This window comes from Anas platyrhynchos, chromosome 20 (genome assembly GCF_047663525.1).
Source record: "Anas platyrhynchos isolate ZD024472 breed Pekin duck chromosome 20, IASCAAS_PekinDuck_T2T, whole genome shotgun sequence".
NCBI classification, from domain to species: Eukaryota; Metazoa; Chordata; class Aves; order Anseriformes; family Anatidae; genus Anas; species Anas platyrhynchos.
Window position 1 is genome coordinate 3,060,106 of NC_092606.1, and position 24,966 is coordinate 3,085,071.

Consider the following 24,966-nt stretch of genomic DNA (forward strand, 5'->3'; position numbering starts at 1 on the left):
TGAAAAAGCAAAATATTTGAGTCACCCATAGGACAGTACTCAGAAATAAAGTTTACTGTATCGTAAAGTCACATTATTGGGCAACATGCCAAAAAGATGAATATGGAAATCATCCACCTGCAGAAGATCCAAAATCCAACTGGCTTCTGACTGGCTATGTCAAGACAGCAGATGTTTGGGTAGAACACACAGTCAATGCAAAACAGAATGCCTCTGCTCCCACTCCCAGAAATCTGTACCAGAAATCCTCACACTGAACACCTACAAGGATTGATTTTAATACACACTAGAGACCAGTAAAACCTACCTTGAAAAGGGCTGTTAGACTGCTGGGCGAGGGTGAGGTGTTCTTCACTAAGCAGGTACACAGGTTGATGCTGACTGATCTCCACGCTGGTACAAACATTGCTATCCCCATGTAAGAAAAAGGTGAACGAGCAGGACAAATGCTCACTGGGGAGACAGAAAACACAAATCCTATGTAGAGATCTTACAACAGTAAGTTAATAGTTTTCTCACTATTTTGAAGGGATTTCAAACAAACATTCATTAATAAATACTCATAAATCCATCTAAAAAACTAAATGCTAAATATATGTTTCCTTGGGGAACATACCATGTATTACAGTTTAAAGACAAAAAAATCAATCAGGAAGAAAATAAGAGACGCTAAGATTTCTCTTCAGATTGAGACTTTGTATTTTAATGTCTAGAGGAAATTTAAATACTTTTTTTTGAAAATCAATTAAAAGGGAACTGTGACTTAATATTTTATAGTATATTTATTAAAAAGCTATAAGTATTGCTGAACATTCATTAACTTTAAGGAGGTCATATCTAGGTTCTCCTGTCAGAGATTCACTAAGCAGAATTTATATTTTAAGATTTATATTAAATATTTGCCAACAAGTAGCTTATTTAAAAGCAGAAAGAAAGGCAACAGCTTTGGGAAATTGGGATTTTGTTGTCAGGGTTTTGTTGTTGGTGGGTGTCTTCTTTTGTTTGTTTTATTGAATCTCATCTCCATGTTCCTAAAGCCAGTCAAGTAACTAAAACTGAACTTCCACGCCTACAAACAGGAAGATATGAACAATTTAAGAAAAAGTCATTGTTAATCAAGTCATCAAATCACATATCAATGTTTACTAATCAGATGCTTCACTGACAGCTTCTCAGTCTAGACTGATTGAAAAAAATACAGTCCTGTACAGGAAAAAAAAAAAAATATATATATATCTTTCATACAACACTGAATTAAATAAACCTGGTTTACATAGTGCTTGACATAGCCAGTAACTAGTTAGCAGCTCCATGAAATCTTCTACCTCCTTCAGAGACTTCCCAATATTTGCAGCTATGCTGTGTTTTGTTACAAAAATATAAACACCTGCAAGTACAACTAAGAAAATATTTTCTGTCACATCCAAATCATTTTGATGGCTCGTGTGAAATGTATTTCACCATTTTAAAGGGCAGGAAGAGATTGGGAAGGAAATAAAAGCAGAACCCTGCCAGAATGCTGCAGAAATAGTATATTTCAGTACCTAATTCCACCTGAAAAATCACTTTTTCTATAATTAAAAGAAAGTTGTACATGCACAACGATTTTAAGTTATATAGCTACAAGTCATCTCAAGTGTCAGCCACACCAATAGATTCCCATAGGAAAGGAACAGATGTGCAAAAGCAAGATGCTGTTTACATTGGACATTAGATTAGGTCCAACATTTCTCTAACAGAAGAATGAAAGTCAAGGAGAACCTTAGAAATACTTCATAAAATTCTATACAGAAAATAAATCCTTTTCTATAAGAAGGGCAGCATCAAGCACCTGCTCAGTCTCAGGAAAAGAAATGAAACAAGTCAAGGGAAACAAGACTAAATGAAGTGAGTCAAAATAGCAGATGCTAGTGCATTTTTGCAAGGTCAAATGGAAGAGACACTCCGTGAACTACCGTAGCCTAAAAAGACCACATCAATGCAACACCACTTTCTGCCCCAAGAATAAAATTAGACCCCATCAACACCAGCACTGCGTGCATACTCTTTGTGAAATTTTAGTCTATAGACATTTTAGTGGGAACAAAAAACAGATTTTGCATTTCTGAAAAAGGAAAAAAAATCGTTTCTAGAGCTGGCACAATCCATTCAATTTATGGAAACAGAGATAAGGTGGCTTCCTGACTCTCACTCCAAAGACTCAAAGAGCAGCCACCCAGGCGGTCACCGCAATGAGAAGAAAACTACAGTGTAAAATACGTGGCCTCAACTACCAACAGATTTAAAGTAAGGGACCTAGAAGACTTCAAGGATGAAAAAACCCACAGAGTTGAAGGCAGAACAGAATTGCAGCATCACGCTTTTTATTACAGTATCTTAAAGCCGGCCATGAAGAGAACTCAACAGAAACCTCTCTGGAGGGGGTGGCCTTGACTGGACCATGACAATTTTCAAGGTGCTTCAAGCCTGTGGTGCTACACTGATCTGCTCTTCAGTTTTATTTATCTTATTTTTAAATAACTCAAATAGCCAGGATGCAGAGATACAAGTGAACTGTCATACTCACTGACCACTACTTAGCATAATTATTCAGTAATCTAGCTCAGAATGGTGTTTTCCCTGCAGAGGAAGTAAACTGCTCAGGCATCTCAACAACAGTGGTTTCCAAAATCCAGGGACGATGGAGCTAAGCATCTTGTTGATGATTTCAAGTTCGAGCAAAGTCACACAGTTAGCAAACACCACAAAGTTCCTATATAGAAATCTGATTAAACTTTAATCCCTGTGCAAATAGTTAAAGACTCATCTTGTCAAATTGAATTTTATTTTCAAAATATTGCGTGGTTTAAGGTGAAATAGTGGATGGTGCTTTTGGCTCCAGGTGACAGATAGCAATGCAGAAGCTTAGTATGAGGAAGAGTTAAAAGCACATATTCTTTAAAAGACACTTTAAATGAGATTAAGCTATGTCTCTAGTTAACGCTACATTATTGCGCAGATAAAGGGCAGACATCTGTAGCATAATCTGAGAGAATTCAGATAAACCAAGACAAAGAGAAGCATCAGCATGATAACAGAAGCATGTCAATTCACTGCACTGCACAGCTACTCCTAAGTAGTAGCAAGGAAAATTCAAGGTCATCATGCAAAAGCCAAATCGAAAAAAAAAAAGAAGAAAATAATACAAAAAAGACATCTCCCCTCCCCCCATTGAGCAGGAGGGAAGTTTCCAACAAAATAATGAAGTAAGACAGTGGCCATTGTTGGCACTGACATCATTCAAACAGCTTTAGCATGAAAGCTGCAAGCGCGCTATTTGTACTGGAGGAAAGCAGATCCACGACGCTACAATTGATTTGAAAGTCTCAATGCAGATTGTTCACTAATTCTGCGTATGAATTTAACAGAAAAATCAGGCACATCACCTTCAATTTTTGTTTTGGTAGGTGCAATGAAGTCATTTTATGCACAACAGAATGTGATTGTTTCGTAGTCGGAACACACAGCAAAATACTGCTGTCCTTAAACACAACTGAAGGGAAAAATTTCCACGTGGTACATCCTGAAAACGAGTCATCCTAACTAAAGGTTAGCAAAGGCAAAACTGATATTTTATGAATTCACACACAGCATTAAATTTCGTCTAACTAGTCACGCTCAGGAACTGTTTCTTCCCATTTAACACCATCAATCCTGTGTTACAAAATTAATGCTTATGGAAAAAAAAGTCACCACGAATACAAGGACAAATTATTACAATAAAAAAGCAGAAATACCCCAAAATACACCAAATCTCTTTGCAAAGGAATAGAGGAAAGGTGGTAGGAAAGGTAGAAGCAGAGCTCTAAGTTACTAGCTGCCCCTACATACACTATTTTATGGACTAAGCAAGAAACCCATAAACATGTATGCTTTTTATTATGTTTATATTTCTTTTTATTGATACATTTGCACATTCTCCAGTTCTGTAAGTTTCCAGAGATTCACTGGTAGCACACAATGCTACCTCAAACTCAGCTCCGGAGAAATTTTCTCAAACCTTTCCAAAAGCTATTAAATTCCACCACTTGTCTAACTTCCTCTCCTGCTCTCAATGGCTCACACTGCAGACAAAAATCCTAATTAAGTAAAAATGACAGGAGCCCCTTCAGAATTTAGCAAGTCCACTTAGTTGGTCAAAAAGCATTTCACTTCGAGGTAAATAAGCAAATTGCTTTCACAATGTAGTCAAGTACACAAACCCAGAAAATCGGTGATTTCCTGCCTACTAATACAGAGTTCATCCTATGCTTTTATTTGGGGACTTTTTTTTTTTTCCAAGTACCTCGGAAGATCACTAGATAATTTGTGCAGAGCGTCTCATGACTGCAGTATAAAGAAAACCTATACCACAATGCTCAGAACTTTTGTTGTACATGCACAGGGGTGAGACAGATGCCCCTCCTAAAAAGCTTGTCTTAAAGGTACTATTGATTCTCCATTTTTTTTTATGTATTTTTTTTTTTAGTTCTACAGTACAATCAAGTATTGTCACGTGTGCATATTGAAGAGCAGAGGACAAAATTTTAAACAGAAAATTCTGAAAACAAAACCCTAATTCTCAAATATATCATTTTCTTCCTCAACTCTGAATATAAATTCATTTCATTAAAGGCCTAACTACAGACCTTAACTACTAAAAATCTAATGTCCAACACTGGTAACCGATCTCTGGATACAAATGTTATGAACTGTTACCAGATTGAACATTCTGTATGAATTTTGATCTGAACACACCAGAACTCAGTGAGTTTCAACATCAAAAAGAAAAAAGATCCTTCAGAGACAAAAGATTACAATTCTATGTGAAAAGAAATGGAAACCACTGTGGACGATTTCAATAAATTTCTTTTTCTACCTTTCTAAGAGAAACTGAAGTGAAGGAGGGGAAAAGCACACTGAAATTTACATATACATGAGGTTTCTGCATCTCCATTAGCAAATCTGAAAATGCCTCCTTGATAAAAAGATAATTAGGTCTGTTGTTTTTTTTTTTCCTTCTCCACATTAGTACTTCTGTAGAGCTTTATGTCTTCGAAGTGCTTCACAAACATTAGCTGCATTAGAACCTCACTAATCCACACTTCACTAGATTACATACTTCAAGTCAGCACCGCACTATGGCTGAAAGGCAAGGAGACTGCAGCAACATCAGAAGCAACAAAGGAGTCTGCAATTAAAGAAACCCTATACCACATTTGATAGCAAAGTCAAAAAAGCATTCAAATGCCTCAAAGAGAGAATGTTTCTTTGTTTTTATAGCTCTCGCATTTTTTCCTAGATTGTCTGCAAATTACTTCCAAGTTGATCCGAGTGGCTAACCAAGTCAGAGCACCGGCAATCATAACAAAATATTTACCATATTCTCACTATGTATTTTTCTATTCCCATTTCCTAGAAGAGGAAAATGGACATTGCAAAGCTAAATTATTCTCCCAGAACTAATGACTTGCATAATTACTTTTCTACCATTTCCCTTTCAATCAGGCAGAACACTTCATTTAGGAGCACCAACACAGCAGAGATAAGAGTTTTAAGTCTTATTAATACTGTTCACTATTTCTGATTGTTATAAAGTGTTTGCTAAAAGCTGGAATGCATTGGCCAACACCCTGAATCCTTTGGGGCATTTTGACCAAGAATCAATATATATCATGACTGGCTGACAACAGTCATCATCATCATCAATTGACCTGACAGCTCCCAACTGATGCATCGCAACTGCCCAAATAAAAGCATCTCCAAATAGTTCTTCTTCACTACAGCCTATTACAGGCAGTATATTATCAAATAAGTTTCTTTTTAGAAAGGTGGCAGTTGCCTTGTCTAGTAAATTCTTGGGCTGGAAAACACAGTCTTACAGTTAAATAGGTTCTTCAGGAAAGAAAACCCCTTCGTGTTCAGTTATTCACCTGTACCCCCCCCCCCCCAACCTGTTTGAAAAATAACACTATAGCAATGAGCAGAGAATAGCAAATAAAACAACTGCCAAAGAATAAGTCTAGAGGAATTCCATACCTGACCGCATGCTCAACACACGCTGCCATCATCCTCTGTTCTACGCTACGCTCTACGCTTTGTTCTCTGTCAGGCAAGCCTCGAGGCTTTTCATCATGGAGAAGAAAGAGGGAAGCTGCCAAGCCACTTGAGGCTTTCTGAGCTAACGGAAGAAAAGCAGAAGCAACTCCCTCAAGACAACCCATCTACCACCTTTTCTTTGTAAGTGCTTGTTCAGAACAGTTCTTTGTGACTGCATCCATCTTCCAGGAATAGCCAGAACACTGCAGTGCGCTAATGAAGAGCAGCTTTCTACGCAGCCACCTTCACACCTGCACTGCTTCACCAGCAATTTTAAACATGGAGTCTTCAATCTCTGCTCACCGTGCCGTAATCCTCAACGACGAGACTCCACAATCGTCATTCAGACTAGAAAAGAACTGGAATTTAAATATGTATTTGCCGTAATAAGCAAAACATGAAGATAAGGAAAATGCTAAAGTCAGATCGTTACATTAATGCGGCATCAAAAAAAAAAAAATGTTGCCAGGAAAAACACGTGGTGGTTTTGGGATTTTTCCCTTGTTTCTTTTCTTTGTTTGTTTTAAGAAATGGAAGAAAAAAAAATCAAAAGGCAGGTACACAAATTCTGAAATAGTTCAGGAGTTTTGTTTTTCTGTTTGTTTTGTTTTGGGGTATGTGTTCTGATTTGTTTGTTTGTTCTTTCAAGTGCCAGGGCATGAGTTAAACAGAATAGGAAGAACATGCTAACACACATACTCATTATATTGCTGCATGACTTTCTATGCTAAGAGTTTGAATCATCATTAATCAATTCACAAACATGCCTTTCTTGCCGTTGGCTACAAGTTTCCCCATAACATCAGGGTTTGTATCAGCCCCTATCACAGGGTCTGCACTTCATGCAGACACAATGGCATTAATATCCTTAACGGGAAAGCTCAAAGAGATCTAACCAAATGCACATCTACATTTTTCTAGCAAGTTACGTATTCTATCTTAACATGCAGTAATAGTATCTCCAAATACAGATGCTTCTCTAACTACTGACAAAGAGATGGAACAGCAGACATTTTTCTAAGCATCTCTGAGCAACTCCCTATGGTCATGAAGGTAAATATAGCAGAAAGCTGATTTTGATGATAACACAAAGCAAAAAACATAGCTAATAGCAAAGTAGAAAAACTTCCAGTTCAAAGCACATCATTAATGACTACTGTCAAAGGCTCTACAAAATATTTTTCACATAGCTAAGGATATTTTGATGTTCGCTGGAACAGCAAGTTAAAAAAATATTTGTTTATTCCATAACCAAGTTGTGTGCACTAAAACAAATACAAATGTAGTAACCTGTATGCCAGAACATTATATTCACCTTAAAGGTTTCCACATTTAGTCATTGCTGTCACTATTGAGCTTAGTTTCATCCCAATAAAAACAAGGTTGAAACAAAAATATATATTTTTGCATATTAAAACCATATAAGCAAAGCTGATTCTTTCAGAATGCAACCAGAACTTTAGATACATCTATATACCCACAAAATTGTGCATATTTCTGCAGATACAACAATTATAAGAAATATTGCAAAAAGAATTGGCTTGTATTCCTGTATTTCTGAACTCGTATGAGACTAATAAAGCTGTCACCTTGTATTTTACCAGCCTTTCATTATTCAGGATACAAATCTCAGTTATCTGAGCTTATGCTTTCACAAGGAAATACACACATGCTATAAAGAATAAGAATCCAGAATGTATTTGGAAAACTGATAATAGCTAGACATTAGTCTATTTCAAAGCAACAGTTTTCAATTTATGGCTCTGCCCCATTCTGAAACGTTTATAAAGGTCTTGGTAAGCCAGATGTTTTCAAAGCTGAAAATTGAAATGTGTTACAAAATGTTCATTTAATAAAATTTGACCTATCTGTATGGTTTTAGTGCTACCTTGTTGCTCAGTGAACAAACAGCATAGATTCATTGTTACAAGCCAAATATCACTTTGAGTTTTTCCTGACGAATCAACTACCACTGTAACTTAAGCTAAATGAGAGAAAACTGCTTTGTGATGTAAAGTGCTAAATTTGTCTGCTTGTAGTCTCTGTAGCAACCCAATATTCCAAAGAGACAATCATGTGATCAATGCTCTCAGCTCCTGCTGTTTATCCTGCACTGTCCTACTTACAGCAGCTCTCAATTCCAGCTGTCTACAGTAAAAGGAAAAACATCACCTGCTCTCCTGCCGGTACACGATGCCAGAACAGCCTCATTAGAGCTGTTGTAAAAGAAAAAAAAATGTTGACATTGTTTGATTTAAAGACTAACGTAGGTAGGAAATTTACACAGCAAAAGCAGTTGAGCAGACTTCATAGATTACAGAAAATACCCCAACAGTATCAAGGAAGAACCACTTGATTTCAGCTATCAAGGTTTCAAATTAAATATATAGAAATAAAGGCAAAGCCTATGACTACATGTACTTGGGCAGTTAACTCTCAATCACGAAGGAGTTTTGAGCTTCAGCATCCAGGAATCTCCTCATTCTGTTCCTTAAAATAATAATAAAAAAATAACTCAGAGCATCCTTCTGGAGGAAGCAAGAAAAACCGTGTCAATTCCTATCAAAAGACGACCCCCTGGGAAATAGGAAAAAGGTAGCCAAACAGCAGGATAAGGCAGGAACGTGGGCTTAAGACCCAAAACATAATATTCGCTTTCTCTTAAGGGCAGCAAAGACCAAACAGACAATAGCCAATCGTTCAGGGTAGCTGCTGTTACATTATCAACATAAACATTTCTGCAGTAGGCAGTAATTACTACGTCCCTATCAAGAAAAATTTGCTCACACCCCCGGCCCCAGCCATGGCCATTTGATACTGAAGAATTGCCAACACACTCACAAAAGGAATCCACTGTGGATAGTTTTACCTCTTCCTCTTGGTAAGATAAGGTAGAGAAAAAAATATTTATATATATATATAAAATATTTTGTGGGTGTCTGTATATTTTCCAGCAGTCATTTCCCTTGAAGTCATGTACTTGCATTATATAAGCCCATACCTAGGCTAAGGTTAAACAGCATTACTTGTGAAACTTGTGCAGCAAGTTTTATTCTGTAAGCTATGATAAGCTTATCACTTACAATTTTCCAAGTGTTCTTTTTTTGTGTTTGGGTTGGGGGGAGGGTTTGTTGCTTTGTTGTGTTTTGGTTTGTTGGTGGTGTTTTTTTTTTTTTGTTCTGTTTTGTTTTTTTAAGGAAACAGTTTTTTAAAGTAAACATGTAGTTACCCAGAGCAACTCCTTATTTCCTATTTAAAAGGAGGAGAAGAAAAAAAGCAACCATACAAATAATGTAGTAGTTCTTGGAGTTCTGAGTTTCCAGTCTTCGATCAGATCATCCCACCAGATCAATATTGCTCAATTATTTGCTTACCGGCATTTCAGTTGTGTTAAAATTCAGCAAGTTGCACTTATTATCTAAAAAACTTCAGCAGACCTGCTCCACATAAGTACTTGGTACTTTTATTTTCATTAGGAATATCAAACTTAAGCTTTATTATGGAACTTTATCTACAATAGTGTTTAAACTAACGAGTTCCCTAATCATATTTATACTAGTTATACACAACTATTTTATCATCCAGCTGGCAGGAGGCAAAGCCTCATCCAGAGGCCGCCTTTGAGCAGTCTAAGCAGAGAAGGGAGAAAGCTGGATGCAGCAGACCACGGTCTCTGCCTCTCACATTCAAAGCGTGGAGTTTTGAAGAAATCACACACTGCTATTTCTGAATGTTACAACAACACGATAGGTTGGAAAGGAAGAAAACCTTGTGATTTAATATGTTGTTATTTAAACCACATTATGGAGCTTCTGTAATACACCTTACTTTAAGTGATTGACAAAAAATATGTCAAATATTGTGGCAATCATTTTTTCCCTGCTTGGTTAAAACTAAGGCCGTTAACAAAACCTTCTCTTTCGTCTTTTATTCTGCCATCATCCCAGCTGACCCCCAACCTGAAAACTTTGAGAATCACCTGCTTAAAAATTAAGAATAATACAGAAAAAAAATAACACCGTGCACACACTTCTTGGAGTTCCCTACTCCATTCCTACTCCCTCTCCAAACAGAAGTGGAACTAGTGTGCTCAAAAACCTCAGACAGTTTCCTCGGGCACGGCAACCGTGACTTGTTCTAGCAGATCAAGTTTCACCAAATACACGTCTGTCTCACTTTTCCCAAAGCTGGTTTTAGACTGGGGGAAGTAGGGGGTGAGAGGGAGGGAGGGAAGAGCAGGTCATGGTTATTACCTTGCAGCCCTGTCAACATGCAGCATGTGACTGCAGAATGCAAACATTCAAGGGGGTTTGGTGGGGCATTTTGGTTTTGGTTTGTTTTTTGCCTCTTCAGTAAAAAAACAAAAACAACAACAACAACAAAAAAAAACACATTAAAAAGGTTTAACATTAAGATTAGATTAGTAACTTTTAGTAGTCACATCATAAGCATCTTTAAATAGTGACCATCTAAAACCAATTAATTCTTACTTCCTTGGTTGTTTGTTCACGTATCACGGTGGCATCACCTCATGAGCATTATGGATTGTCCTCTTAAAAATTAAAAAAAAAATCGATGGAAAAATGAAGAAGTGAAGGTTGTGGTGTGTTTATATTTAAAAAAAATATTATGAAGGGAGAAAAACAAGAGAGCAACAGACAGGAAGCCACGGCTGCCTGAGGACCTGTCATCCCAGCCAAACACCCATTAGAAATCACACCCTCATGTCTCACGGGCCTCCTGCTCCGCCACCCCACGTGTGAGGTGAGCACACCGCACAGCACAACAACAAACAGCCCTTTAGTTCCCTGCCACACCACCACACGCAAAAGAAAAACCCAACGCTGCCTTTTGTAGCTGGGACACCAGGAAGCCTCACGCAGGCTGAAGCCACGTGCTTTCAAACTGAACTCGGAAAAATTCAGATGGGAACGACTGCAAATGAAAGAAATAGCTCCATTTGCACATCCTTCAGAGAGAAAGGAAGTGAAAAAGTGGGACTGAGGCTCTGCACAGCAGTCACCCACAGCTCCAAAAAGCACATTAACGAGTTCCCTTCGTAGTCAGGAGCACTGACTACAGAGTCTCTAATCCAAGTCTTTAAGATTGCCGGCAAGAGCAACCAGCCTTATCTAAATCTGTAGTTATAACAGACAGAAAGCCAATCTGCAGAGTAACTAGCCAACTCCCAAAGTACAGGGTAGTATAAACTATGATCTGAAGTAGACTGGTAGCAGATTTCATACCCAGCATAATAAGCATCTCTAAATTACATAGGCATGTGAGTTCTGTACTCTGGGTTTCTGAATGTTAATGCAAAGAACAGCCCAAAGAAAACAAAGCAATCCTAACTACAGGATGAGGAGCCACTCGAGGTAACTGTAACAAGGGCTGAAAGGAAGCAAGGCACCATTCATTCCCTTCCACTACAGGGAAAATCCTTCCTACTTTTGGGCATCGGCACTTTCTTCCTATACTTCCACCACTATTTAATATTTCCTAAGATGGAAAGGAGGAATAAAGATACGCCAACATCACATGGTAATTTTTTCTTCCGTAAGAATGATATACGTTTAATCTGCACAGGCAATATAGGGAAATAATTACAACCTTCCTGAACAGAAGTCTTTAATTCCCCGTGACAGATCCAATACCTGCCACATTCATCTGTGGCTGCCTCCACACAAGAGGAGCACTACTTTCCTGGGGAGGAAATATTTATATGTAAAATAAAAATATAACAGAGGAAAAAAACAAAGTCTTCTGAAAAAGACTATTCTTCCCACATCAAGAAGCAAGTACAACATGCTTATGAAATCAGCATTATGAATCACTACTCTTATTACTAGAAAGATAGAAAAATAGAAAAAGTGCCAAAAAAGACAAAAACGTAGCTTCAAAAGTGTTCTGATTCTTAAAATAAGTGTATCCATAATCACGGATAAAAGCATGGCTTTGTGGAGGTGTTGATAGTGTGTTTTTTTTTTTTTTTTTAATTAACTCACCACACCTACAGAAGAGATGGACTTAAGATCCATTTAATCATCAAGACCAATACTAAGAAAGGAAAAAAAAAAAAAAAAAAAAACACAAAAATTGGTCTAAAACTAACCAAACCTAAACAGCTCTGACACTCCTACAGAGCCTTAATGCCAGCTGTCTACTAAAAAACATATTAGCACCCTAGGTGCAACATTAAGGGCATTTTCCAGGCTGGCTGCAAGCCCTTTTATGTTGAGCCTTGTGCTCTGCTGCAGTGTCATGCTTAACACTCAGTGAGAAACGTCCCTTTTGACTACAAGAGCCTCTGAATTCATGCAAGAGACCAAAATCCACCCAAATCATTCCACCTGACACTTCTTCCTCAGCCCCAGAAGCTTCCCAGCTGCAGGGCTGGTATCACACAGCAGTTGTTTCACTCCCTTGGGCTCCACTCTGCACAAAGTTGCAGGGAGCAACAGGGGCCTGAATGGATCCCTCCAAACAGCCTGAATTTACAGAGAGTATAGATCAAACTTCTAGGAATATACATAAGAGGCAAGCAAAACAAGCCAGGAATATGCACATCTGTTAACTGCTTCCCTCCCTTTATTTCATACAAATCACTACTCAAGATATCAGCTGGTACCTGGTAGGAAACAGCTTTCTCTACAAGGAAGTTGTTTAACACAGATCTGTCTTATCTTTCTACCTACTTCCCCACTAGTTCTGGACCACTTATGATGGAATTGTGTTGAAGGTAAGCACACAATTCCTTCAGTTATTCCCATCAATCACCCTGACCTTCTGAGCTTTTTTTTTTTTTAAAAAAAAAAAGAAAGAAAATAATGAATTATAGAGTTTCCGAATTAAACAAATACTGCTATTTTATTTTAAAAGATTTCATCAGCTTTTCCAGCTGTTGCTGCGAGCTTTATAGAATTACTGTAAGAGATGCCATGACATAACTAATGCTGGTTTCAAATGGCAATTTGGAAAACCAGTTCCTCAAATGAGGAAAGCCCAGAGCGTGCCAAGATGCTATCAGTCTAAATAGTTAAAAGTAAACTCTTTACTATTGATTTACAGCACCAACAAACAGAAGAAATGGATGGGCAAGGACACCCCAGAGAGGAGACATTTGCCCCGACTAGGATGGAGAAAGAGATGCCTAGAACTAAAGGACAAGTTTATGTATAAATTAAAAGCAGCAGTTCACAACTAACAGAAACACACACAAACATGTGCTTCTGCTTCTTTTGCTCCAAAACAGCTCTAGCCCTCTTTCAAGTTAAATTTATTACAGAAGATGCCAACAAAGGCCAACTCCACACCCAAAAAGCAAAGCCACTGATCTCAAAATTTCCTGCATGCAAGATTTAACACATACACACAGACACACACAAAAAAAACACATTCTCTAAGCTTTAAATTACTTTGGATTTTAAAAGCTGATTTGGGAACAGAGATTAAACTTGTTCCAGCTAACCTAGTTTTTATTCATTTCATTATTTATTGCTAGGCAACATAGACCGTGTCAAACCATGTTAGAACCATGCGAAGAAGTTCTTCCAATCTAGATCGGAAATTTGCTTCTCGCCCTCCTCCCCCTCAGTGTGGGAGCCACATGCATTCCTCTAGCACCAGTGTTCCCAGATGCAACCTGCTTTCTGACCAGGAGCTGACAAACTCTCTTCTCAAAGACTACTGTATGATGCAATTTATCTAAACCACATATGGAGCCTGCAAATAGCTCTCTAGACCCCGATTTCTCAAAGAATAAGTAGTATTTACAATCCGAATTAGTCCCCATCAATATACAGGGAATTTCAGAGCAAGACTCTCCTCAGTTACCCTTTTTTTCATTTCTAGAAAACTTTAGCTTATTTTCTGACATCTCTCTTATCCATGGTCTGTGTAAGAGTATGAGTAGAGGAGAGATGGACTATTAAGTGCACTATTACTTCCCTTTGTCATAAGGAAGTTTTGAAGAACTCCGAAAAGGCAGAAAAACAAGAAAGATCAGGGATCCAGGATCTCAAATAAGCCATAAATTGAGTGCTCTTAATTAAAGATTCCTTCTAGCACGAAGCTTAAATAAACCCTACAGCTTCTTTAATAAAGCAAAATAGAACATCCTACCTTTTGTTTATAGGTTTTTCATCTTTCTCATAGGGCTTCACAAACCATTTCCCAATGCGCACAAAATTCCGATTCATTAAGCACCTCTCCAACAGGTTGTGAACGGCTTTGAAAAGTAGAGTGCGACATTCATAAGAAAGTCCATTCTCCCAAACACCATCTTCCTCTTCTACAACAGAAAGGAGAAAAAAAAAGGAGTTAACATTGAATTACATCCTATTATTTCGTGTACTAGACATATCATAAAATTCTTTCCTCACCCAAGAGCTCTTAAGATATTCACAGCATAACAAAAACAAAAAGCCTGTAAATTTCAGATAATTTACTCATGTTATAGATCTCCCCCCCCACAAAAAAAAAAAAAAAAAAAAAAAGATTCAAGGCTGCTGGTAAACAAAAGGAACAAGTAGCACCAGTAAGTTACATGTTGCAGTCTGCAAAAACACTGTATCTGCTGATCTATTTGCAAGGTGGCTCATGTTTTGAGTGGTCTGAGCTACATACATGTACCCTGAAAAGTTAGCTGATAGTTACGCTTTTAAAAAAAAATTGCCCAAAGCCAGATTTTTAATATATCCTTATGCCTTTAGGTACCATTGACTGAAGAGCCAGGCACATATATCAATGATTAACTGACCCTTAATGGTCATCCATTTGCTAATGAGGAAGGGGGGGCAGTGGTGAGGGAACACCACCCGGCTTCAGACAACACTAGTAGGAACAACCTAAACCTTTTCCCCAGAAGATACGCACAACTGTATTTATTATTTTAGTTATTTTTTAAGACCCAGAACAAACAAAATAAGACACTCATGCATGTAAATAGAACAGCGAGCAGTAAGACAAGGCCCAGTTCATAGTGGTACAATTCTGAAGTGAAACGCTGAGATCTTACATGCCCCACAAACCAAACACAGACCTGAAATCCAACTTACACAAGCCAAGTTGATTTGCCAAATCGGAAAGCGAGATTCATTACAAGATGCTGTAATCTCTTTAACCACTCTGGCTTGCGATCAGAATTCAAACACGGTCTGCAGGCCCTAGAAGTCCTTGCACCGGCCCAAAGAATTACAAAGGCAGCCACAATATGTGAGTAAAGTGAGGGACACTTGAAGGATCCTGTAAGCTCTCTCAGTGCACACATGGTGTCATTCATTCCCATCAACATGGGAATTGGGAAGATAATATAAGGAAACTCAAGATCTTGTCCTTACATCACTGGCAATCAGGCCTTACCTTTATGCCTATGTTCCTCGTGCATCACGTTTGACGTATCCCTAAGGATCTGCTACTGTCACCTTGGACTAACCTAGCACAGTTCTTCTTACACCACCATCGCTTTTACACTCCGAGTAACTGCAGAGGCTACCAGCCTGCCTGACATAGATAAGGAGATGGATTTTTACTTCAGTCTCTGGGTAGCCACAGAATGATTTAGGCTGAAAGGGACCCGTGGAGGTCACTTGCTCCCACCCTCACTCGGAGTTCCAAGTTAGAACAGGTTGCTCATATCCCTTATTCACTGCCCCCTGAGCCTTCTCGCCTCCGAGGCGTGAGGCCTGGGTTCAGATTTAGTTCCACATACGACGTCTTACAACAGCAACCTGCCTGTTCACCTCCTTCAGAGAGCATTTTGGTTCTAACAGCTTTCCATTGGTTTCCTTCACGGTCAGAAAACCCCAGTAATGCAGCCAAGTCCTTGCATTTTAAATCCCCCTTTGAAATAAGCCCCTTCACCTTTATCTGGAAGCCACTTAGAAGCTTAAAAGGTTGCAATAGTATTAAGTAAAGTCTCAATATCCTTAAATTAGAGAGCACGGAGAAAACCAAACACCTAAGAGTTTTATTTAGAAAGAAACTCTACAGATCATTACAATAAACAGTGTTTAGGACAAGGATGTCAGGGAAAGGAATTTCAGGATGCTACTGCAACTAGAACGTGGGGACCATACCTGCATAGTGCCAGATTCCAGACAAATAAATGTACATTTCCACACCAGATTTCTATTGCGAGTTATAGAAAATTACTCATTGTCCCAGAATCCTTCTCTGAGGGATAGAAGCAGCATAAACAGACCTGCCCCATAATTTCTAAATGAAGAGGTGCACATCACTGCAGATGAATCATTACATTAAATAATTCTGGTGAAGACACGGAAAAGCAAGGAACTGCATTTCCTAGGAGACCTCACCCTGAGTTTCCCCTTCCACCCTACTCCACTGCAGAAGTTCAGCCAAAGCTTGTTTTTCTAACTGCAAAGCTACACTATAACATAGTAACTCACTACAGAAACAGCAGAGAAGAAGCTTGCAACAAAAAGCAACAAAGGTCCAAAGTCAAAGGGTATAAAACCCTGGTGCCAAGAGGACACCTTTTCTCCAGCTCAGAGATTTGTAGACACACACAAATGAGCAACCCTGTCCTACAGGCAGCTTTGCTGCTCAGCACATACTGCTCAACTGGTGGCAAACAAGCAGCTCAATAGAGCAAACATTAACTACAAAGCTTAATGATATTGGACTTTAACTGCACAATAAACTCCACACCATTTCAAAGGTTAAATAGTTGGTTTCTGTATGGCTTTTGCAATTTAAAAAATGATTTTAAGAACATCCCCTGCATCAATTGCCTATAATGGGAGGAAACAAAGAGCTATTTCCAGACTTTCTGCCTAATTTTGTTTTGACATATTAGTATATCAATGAGAGGAAAGCTGCTGAAGTCGCACGTACACTGAAGCGTAACTCACAGCTTGCATTTTGATGGTCATACAGTGGACACAAAGGAGAAGTTTCAATTTTCAGAGGATACTACAAAGCACTAAGCGTTGCATTTAACATTAATAGTTGTGCTGACAACCACGTTACTAACAAAAGTTTACGTGCAAGAACTTGCCACAACATTGTTTCAGCAGTAAACTAAGCTAGGAGAGCCCTTAGGAATTGCAAAAGATGAGCACGTTATGTGGGGTAAGTGTAAGGCATTAGATGGAAATTACAATTAAAACTCTAGAATTTAAAAAGACAGCATGCTACAAACACGCCTGCTGATCGGGAAGAGCATCTGGGGTCCAAAATACCAAGCTGAAGTGCATCTTGCTAAAGAAAGGGAAGGTTGAATAAGATCACAGTTAAAGATACCCTCATTTCAGAACATTATTCAAATTAATGCGGAAAAATAACAGTAAGATTTCTACGTCTTTTTGAAGCCTGTTTAGTGACCAGCCCCAGCCCAGCCCCCTTTTTGGTAGGGTGGTGGATGGAAGGGGAGAAATACATCAGCTCAGACCTCCCAAATATTTGGCTTCTTCATTTAAATTATTGTTTCCCAACAACTGAAAGAATCCTCCTACTTAATACAAATTGTGCAAAGTAAACCATTAAAAATCCTTTTATGGGAGGGAGAGGAAGAGACACTTTTGTCTTCTAATCTTTTTTAAACAGAATAACGGTAAATGTTCAACCTGGTAGTCATAATAAACCAAAACGAGTTGCTGATTCATTTTAAGAAGGTGATAAGCCACAATTTCACTTCAGACGAGTGATATCCACAAAAGTGCTCTGGCAACCTGGAAGTTACAAATATTTTAATTTTGATTACAAACATTTTATTTTTGATTAGCCTTCTTAGCTGTCCAAACTGGCCAACTGCTCTGTGGCAGAAATTTGTGTAATGCATTAAACAAATATATACACGCATTATCCTCCTATAAGGAGATTTCTTCCCTCCCTCTTTACACCATATATGAAGTGGAGTTTTCCTTACAAGAACCTACAAAATTAGGAGAAAAACTAATGGAAACAATGGTCAGGAAAAGGCAATTTTCATAACACAGTCAAACAGCAAACGCATCCTGGATACCATCACCATCCCAAATTAATGGAACAGTTTCAGAAGGCTGTTTGCTTTCGCTACCTTCATGTTCTACTTCACATTCTTCCCACATCCACCTGCTCGATACCTCCCTGTTCCATTCAAGGCAGATATTCTAAAGGATATTTGCTACCTACAGATCTTTAATCAAACTTAAGAACCAAGGATTACCACTAAGCAGAATTTGGTTGCTTAATATGTTGTTGGTGTTGGTTTTGTTTTGTTAGAACAGCAATTTTTTTTATATATATATTTCCCAATGGAGAAATATACACTAGTAAAAATTCCATTTTCAAGAACACTTTGAAAGAATGTCTATTTTCCTCCTTCCTTTTAACATCTAGCTGCCCATACCAGCAAGATACCAGTAAGCACCACCTACTGAAAAGGCTGAATATGTTTTCCATGCCATTAAAAATGTCTTCCTAATGCACAACGAACCTCTAAAAATAACCTATGCAAAGGAACAAGTCACAGACAAGCCAGCACTTTGGATTACTCCCCCCCCCCCATTACTTCAATTACACAGAGGAAAAATCCATTCCTTGTATTATGACTTAGAAGCATCTTTAAAAAGTGTTACTTACTTTCATGGGCTTTCTTTCTGTCATCACTTGACAGCAAGCCAGTTATAGGAATAGACTGATGCAAAACTGATTTATACAATCAAATCACACTTCCTATGGAAGCGTCAGATTACGAGGGAAGTATAATAAGCAAAGTAGTGTGAAATTGGTGCTGTATACAACACTATAAAAATACAATAGTAGAATAGTAAATAAAGGTCTCCTTTAAGGGAAAAGGAAAGATTTTAAAATCCAGATGCTTTATATTAAATAAAGTTGCTCAAACTGAGAATTATTCAGTCAACCTAATGAAAGAGTTTTACAGTTTTAAGGGCTCATATCCCTTATAGAAGTGAGAAGCAGCATTTTGTGTCTATAAAGTGCTGATTACAGTTCCAAAATACCAACTTAAGAATCCAAGACAGTCAACTTCCACTGTAGGGCTGTATCTCATCCACATTCACTGAAGAGACTTTAGCTACCCCAACTAGTCGCAAAATGTCATCAACTGAAAGACAAGCCAAAACAGGAGCTACCATCCAAAACACCATCCTCCAAATATTCAAACACCATCCTCCAAATATTCAACACCACTGTAAGTTAGCTTTTGCAGTGCCAGCCCTTTACCAGCATTGCATGCCATGTTTTTATGCTTTCCTCTACCTAGCAGACTTCTTTTTCCATGTACTAAAAACCTACAAGTATTACAATATAATAAGTTTGTAACTGTGCTGGCTTATGGGAATAACAAGGTAACGAGTTTCCTTCAGGACTTGCAAGCTCTGAGTTTCACTGGTGTGGAGCTCTTTTACTTGGCCATAAGGAAAGAAAAGCTGAACAACTTTTTCACTGCGTGTTTCCCTAATAGCCTCCTGCACGCTGCCTTTGAGTAATACCATAAGCAGATACCTTGTTCCAGCTTATCCTCAGCAATCATGGGCTCATGGCTCATAATGAGCAGGTACATTACGCATGTGACATCGTACCTCACACCAGCATATGACATGAAATCCATTCCTATGACAAAGTATTTTTCACCTTACTCCACGTATGTTTCACATGCATGCTTGGCAGTAGAAATGGGAAAACAGGGAAAAAAAGTTCAGCACCTCCTTCGAGCTGGTCCTCATACCAAGTCACAGAAGTTTTACAAAGTCCGAGTCAATAATATTTGCATAATGCTCATCAGCAGTTTTGCTGAAGAGGACACATCTCTCTCTGACACGGAGGACAGAAGAATGCCAAACACCAGTGCCCCACACAGCAAGGAACACCCTTAATGCTTTCTTATTACACATGCAGGAGCATTGGCATCCACTACAGATGAGCCAAGCTCCCTGTACTGAGCAAGGCCAGCTGCAAAATTACATTTATCCCTCCCAGAAGTGTGAGGAAGACCATTCAGCAAACAAAAATCTGGTTAACTTGATATATGACAGATACAAAGAAAACTCTTTAAAGTAAGTTTACAGGATTTAAGAGACACCAGAAGGAAAAAGGCACCTTATAGCCCACCGTTTAAGAGATGCAACTTGAAGGTCAAAGACACGCTGAAGCATTCCCCTATCCGGGCATTCATCAAAACGTAACCAGTTCCTTGGGACTGTCTTGTACATAATTCATACCCAACTGCTCTCAAATCTGAATCTACTAGCAATATAAAAATGTATAGGGAGTTAAAACAAACCAAAAAAAAAAAAAGGGGGACCCATCTAATAAAACTGTTGATCAGACCAGAGAGAGACCATTGCCTTCTGAAATTTGATGAGATGTCCTACTTTAAGGTCTGAGCTGCAGAAATTACTATAATTGAGCCTCACTGTCACAACAAAAACATAACCTTTAAGATTGTTGGAGGATAAAATAACATTTCACTAACTTCTGCCTGCCTCTAGCTATGTTGAGGGAGAAATAGACTTATTGTATGTAACTCCAAAGAAAACCGTAAGTCTCTTCCTAGGGAAGGGAAAGAAAAAAATGATTGAGTGAAGTCAATATTACTGATCAATTACCATCTCTGAACAAGTCTCCTTTTGACATGCCCCCAGGCAACAACAATCCCTGACCATCAACAAGGCTGTTATCCAAGGCTGGATACGAGAATTCAGATATAGCCACTAGCACTCATTCAAACACATCTCTGGGGCAAAGACAGAACTTCTAGAATGCACAAGCTGAAGAGAGAGAGAGAGGTGATAAGCATAGATGCACACCTGCAAAACCCTACATTTTCCCTTTTAAAAGTGATTTTGGGAAGACACTTCTGCACTTGATACAGAGATTCTTGAAGGGTGCCTTATTTCAGATCTCTGAGGATTGATGACTAGGATACGTTCCAGACACTGAACGTCCATTATTCATTGAAACTACAAATCACAAAAAAAAATTAACAAAAACTGTCCAAATACTGACCTCTCCCTAATAAGAATAGTTTCACACCAAAGGAAGCCAGAATCAAAGTTGTTAACCCCAGCACATTTCTAACTACAGCTCTTCCAAGCCCCACTTCCCTACGAGAAGCCTGCCAGGGGCTATGAAGGCCATGCCAGCAGCAGGCTGCTCTTACCCCTCTGCCTCCCTCACTCAGGTCTTCAGGGCAATTCCTCACCTACTGAGGTAGCAAAGTTCTAAATGAGGCAGCACCTCAACCATCAGCAGCAAACAATTTCCAATCAATTTTGCAAGTAACAAGCCTCTGCCAGGAAGTAATTTATCTTTCCAGTTGAAAATGAAACAAGCAATCACGGGGAGAACAGGGCAATGTGAATTGCTAGCAGAAATTGTCCACCAATGAAAAAAATCCATTAGGTCTATGACAAAGGTCAGATAACATTGTTTGGGTTCAGCCATAATTCTTTCTTATATGAGGTTCACATTAAGATTTTGTGTAACAGGAAAGAGAAAAAATGCAGGTGCAGGCACTCCTCAGCCATCTCCTCCACAACACAGACGATTAATATTTTTATCAAATTCTGGTCATATAAGAATGAAGCAGACTAACATGCTGTAAGAGATTATAATGTCTCCTTTTAATTAAGAGGGGAAAAAGCCTGCCTGCTAAAACCATGAGGTCAGGTACATCTACACACAGACGCAGGCAACAATCTCATGAGCAGTAAGTGTTTCGGTGGAAAAATACTTAGTAGCAAGACACGTAGAGCAGCCTCTCTCTGGAAGTGCAGACATCCACAGGTGACCTAACAAAGAAAATACCCCAAACAATTGCAAAGACATGCTTGGGAGACTCTAATCCCCTACTAGCTCTCCCTTAGACACAAGGAGAGGTTAAGAGTTGACACCCACCTAGTATGATGCTTGTTTAGCTACCTGTGCGGAAGTGTAAACCTCTAAAATACAAACACACACTGATCTGAAAGTTCAGCTACAAAACGCTGCTATTCTCAAGAGGCACCTTCGTACTAAATCGCTACTAGATAGATTCAAGAAAGAACGCAAAGAAAGTTGTTCAAACAAGACTTTGATGGCCAGCTAGAGCAGAAAGGCAGTCTCCAAATGGCTTAACTTGTATTTGATCTTAAACACACACACATAAATATGGAACATACTCGTCTCATTTTAATCCCACCGGCCAACAGCACACAAAATTTACACAGATGCCTTCACACAAGCGTTGGTCTTTGCTTAGGCTAAATGCTATTTTGGGCCTGGGCCTGCCCTAAGTCACATCTCAGCCATATAAAGGATGTGCCCTGCAGGTCAAGACTGAGGTTATTCATAGGGCAAAAATAAGGAAACCATAAATGCAATAAAATATCAAGCAACCTACAATGCAAGTAACATTTAAGATGCAAAGTTTTATTTCCAGGACAGACAGGAATACCAGAAGCATCCCAGTTTTGAAGTCAACTATTCAAACAAAATAAACATTATTTTACTATGTCAATTCTTTTCCAGATCATACTGTTTTGTACAAAAATCCCACACGCTATTAAATTGTTTCAAGTCAGCTTCCTCAGTGGCACTTCAAATTTGTATTTGTTCTTCAGCTTATCCACAAACACAGACAGAGTTAACAATTTCTGGTTACCAGGTCACCAAACCTGGGTCTCATTTTACACTTCAGTAACCTGAATACTGTACATTATTTGAAAGGAAATTAGAGTAATGTGACTTTTTTTTTCCCCTCTAGAATCAGCGTAGTCTCACCAACAGACTCACACAGATCGTTCAAAAGCTTAATTTCGTAACACTGCAAGTAAACATTTTCAAAATAAAGTGCCAAGTTTGAAACACAACAATACTGAGAAATACAAATATTGCCAGTCTTTCAGAAGTGGCAAGTTTAAGTTTTAAAGCAAGAACAGGTTCAGAGCACTGGAAAAGGGAGAGAGAAATCATAAAAGTACAAGGGTGAAAGACTCTTGCACAAAACCAATAAGCCAGTTTCAGATGCCTCCTTTTGAGGACTTCTCACCAACAACTTGACTTCCAATCTAAACAACTCCACATGGTTCAGGAGCTGCCCAGTTCCCTACAATTTTTATTACACAGTAAAAGGGGGTTTAGTATTTGAAAGGTCCAATTGCCCAATGAAGGAGATCTGATCAAAATACGTCTAAGGCATCCTTTTTGAATCATAGGCACGGCTTTGGGTGCAAGAAGACTGAATTTGATCAGCTCCTTCTTTAAAGGCTTACTTGCTTGGTTGTGTTTATTTATTTATTCCCAAAATAAAAAAAGCAGAGAGCAAAAACTTGTTTCTTGATAATCTAGCAGCCCAAGACCACCTAAGCACAGACAGCAGTTGTTTGATCAGCGTACTACTGCAATAATTTGGCTCTTCTGAGAGTTCTTTCCACTATCACCATAAAAAATCAAAGTTGTAGATTGTAGGAATACATTTATCTTATCTCTAGACAACGGTTTATCTCGCACAGATTTTTGTAACGGCTGGCAGAAGAACGTCCCGAGTAACTGCATCCTTTCACTGACTAAAAGGAGTTGTTATTTCTTCCTACCTGAGAGATCATGATGAATTAGGTCAGCAAAGTTGGGGTCATCACCCCACCAAAATATCCATAGCTCCCTGCGTCCCGGTCTCTGGTCTCGCCGCCAAACACTGAGTACATCCGCCTTCAGACAGCGACTGAAGCTGCTCAGAATAGGGTCCTCTTCCGTGACCGGGAAGAGAATTGGGGCAGACGTTGGACCCTGCCATACGTATCGCTTCCATTTAATCCCAGTTAGATCAGCCTGTGGGAAAGAAGAGAACAACTGTCAGACACTGGGGTACGTTCCCTACAGAAACACACAGCTATAACTAGAAGATGGCACAGGAAGAGGCAAATGGAAGGAAGGAGTAAAGGATCAGTCCAACAAAACTTAACAGTAATTGTACTTGTAAGTTTTCTCTACCTTAGAAGATAAACTGGAAATAATTGGGCACCTTGCTTTAAGATCTCTTTTAATAACTGCAGTAAAGCAAGAGCTGTTCATTTTCCCTTCATCTTTAATATTACAGAGAGAAAAGTCAGATTTGATTTAAAACAAAAATGAAAAATGAGTGACAATATAATTATTTGCAGACTACAACTGCCCAATCTTTTAAGCACTTGCCTTAGCAAATAGCTTCTCATTTTATGCCTACTTATCCATACACAGCTTTTTACAATCCAAGATATCTAAGGATATATGGGGAATAGAGCAAATCTAACTCAGGCATACATCCTTCCAGTCACCTACTACTCCAGAAAATTTCACAAGTTTCTCCATTGTAAAATGCTCTCTCCTGCACAGGAAGCTTCTTAAGTGCACTTATTTCACTCTGAGCTACCACGCTTTTCATTTCTCACACCACATTTTAAGAATTTAAATCCTGTTTCTCTCACTAAAATACACATCATTGGCTATGATCCACTAAATCCCCTTCTGGGCAAAGATTCATTTGACTTTATAAAGTGAAAGAGCTACCACCATACCCAGTGGGAAAGAGATGATTCCTGGATTATCTACAAGCCAATACTGCACTGAGTTTTAATACGAAGTTTTTTCCACTTCAGTACAGGCACCTTAGGGTGCTTCGGGGAGGCATCATCCCTTGGTTCGGCCTGAGAAGGGAGACTGAGCCCAGCTGGCATTTGCTAAGAAGTCACTGATTTTTTCCTCCTAATAAGCACACCTCAGATCACTGCAACATTTAAACCTAACATGGCAGCCTTCCTACCTTCAGGAGAAATGTAGAGGAAAGGCAGGGAGCCTGCAACAGTTGATACTCTAGAAAGACTCGAAGGTTTAAAAACGCACCAGTAACATGGAGCTGCAGGC

General features: G+C 38.8%; 1 protein-coding gene across 2 annotated transcripts in view; it reads right to left on the reverse strand.

The window, feature by feature from the left end:
- MED13 (mediator complex subunit 13) overlaps positions 1-24,966 on the reverse strand; it is a 55,162-nt gene that overhangs the window by 27,184 nt on the left and 3,012 nt on the right. For both annotated transcript variants that reach the window (XM_027472658.3, XM_027472657.3), the window contains exons 2-4: positions 23,661-23,895; positions 14,239-14,407; positions 308-453 (exon numbers count right to left, since the gene is read on the reverse strand). In XM_027472658.3, the coding sequence (XP_027328459.2) occupies positions 308-453; positions 14,239-14,407; positions 23,661-23,895 (550 nt within the window). The remainder of the gene's footprint in view (positions 1-307; positions 454-14,238; positions 14,408-23,660; positions 23,896-24,966) is intronic.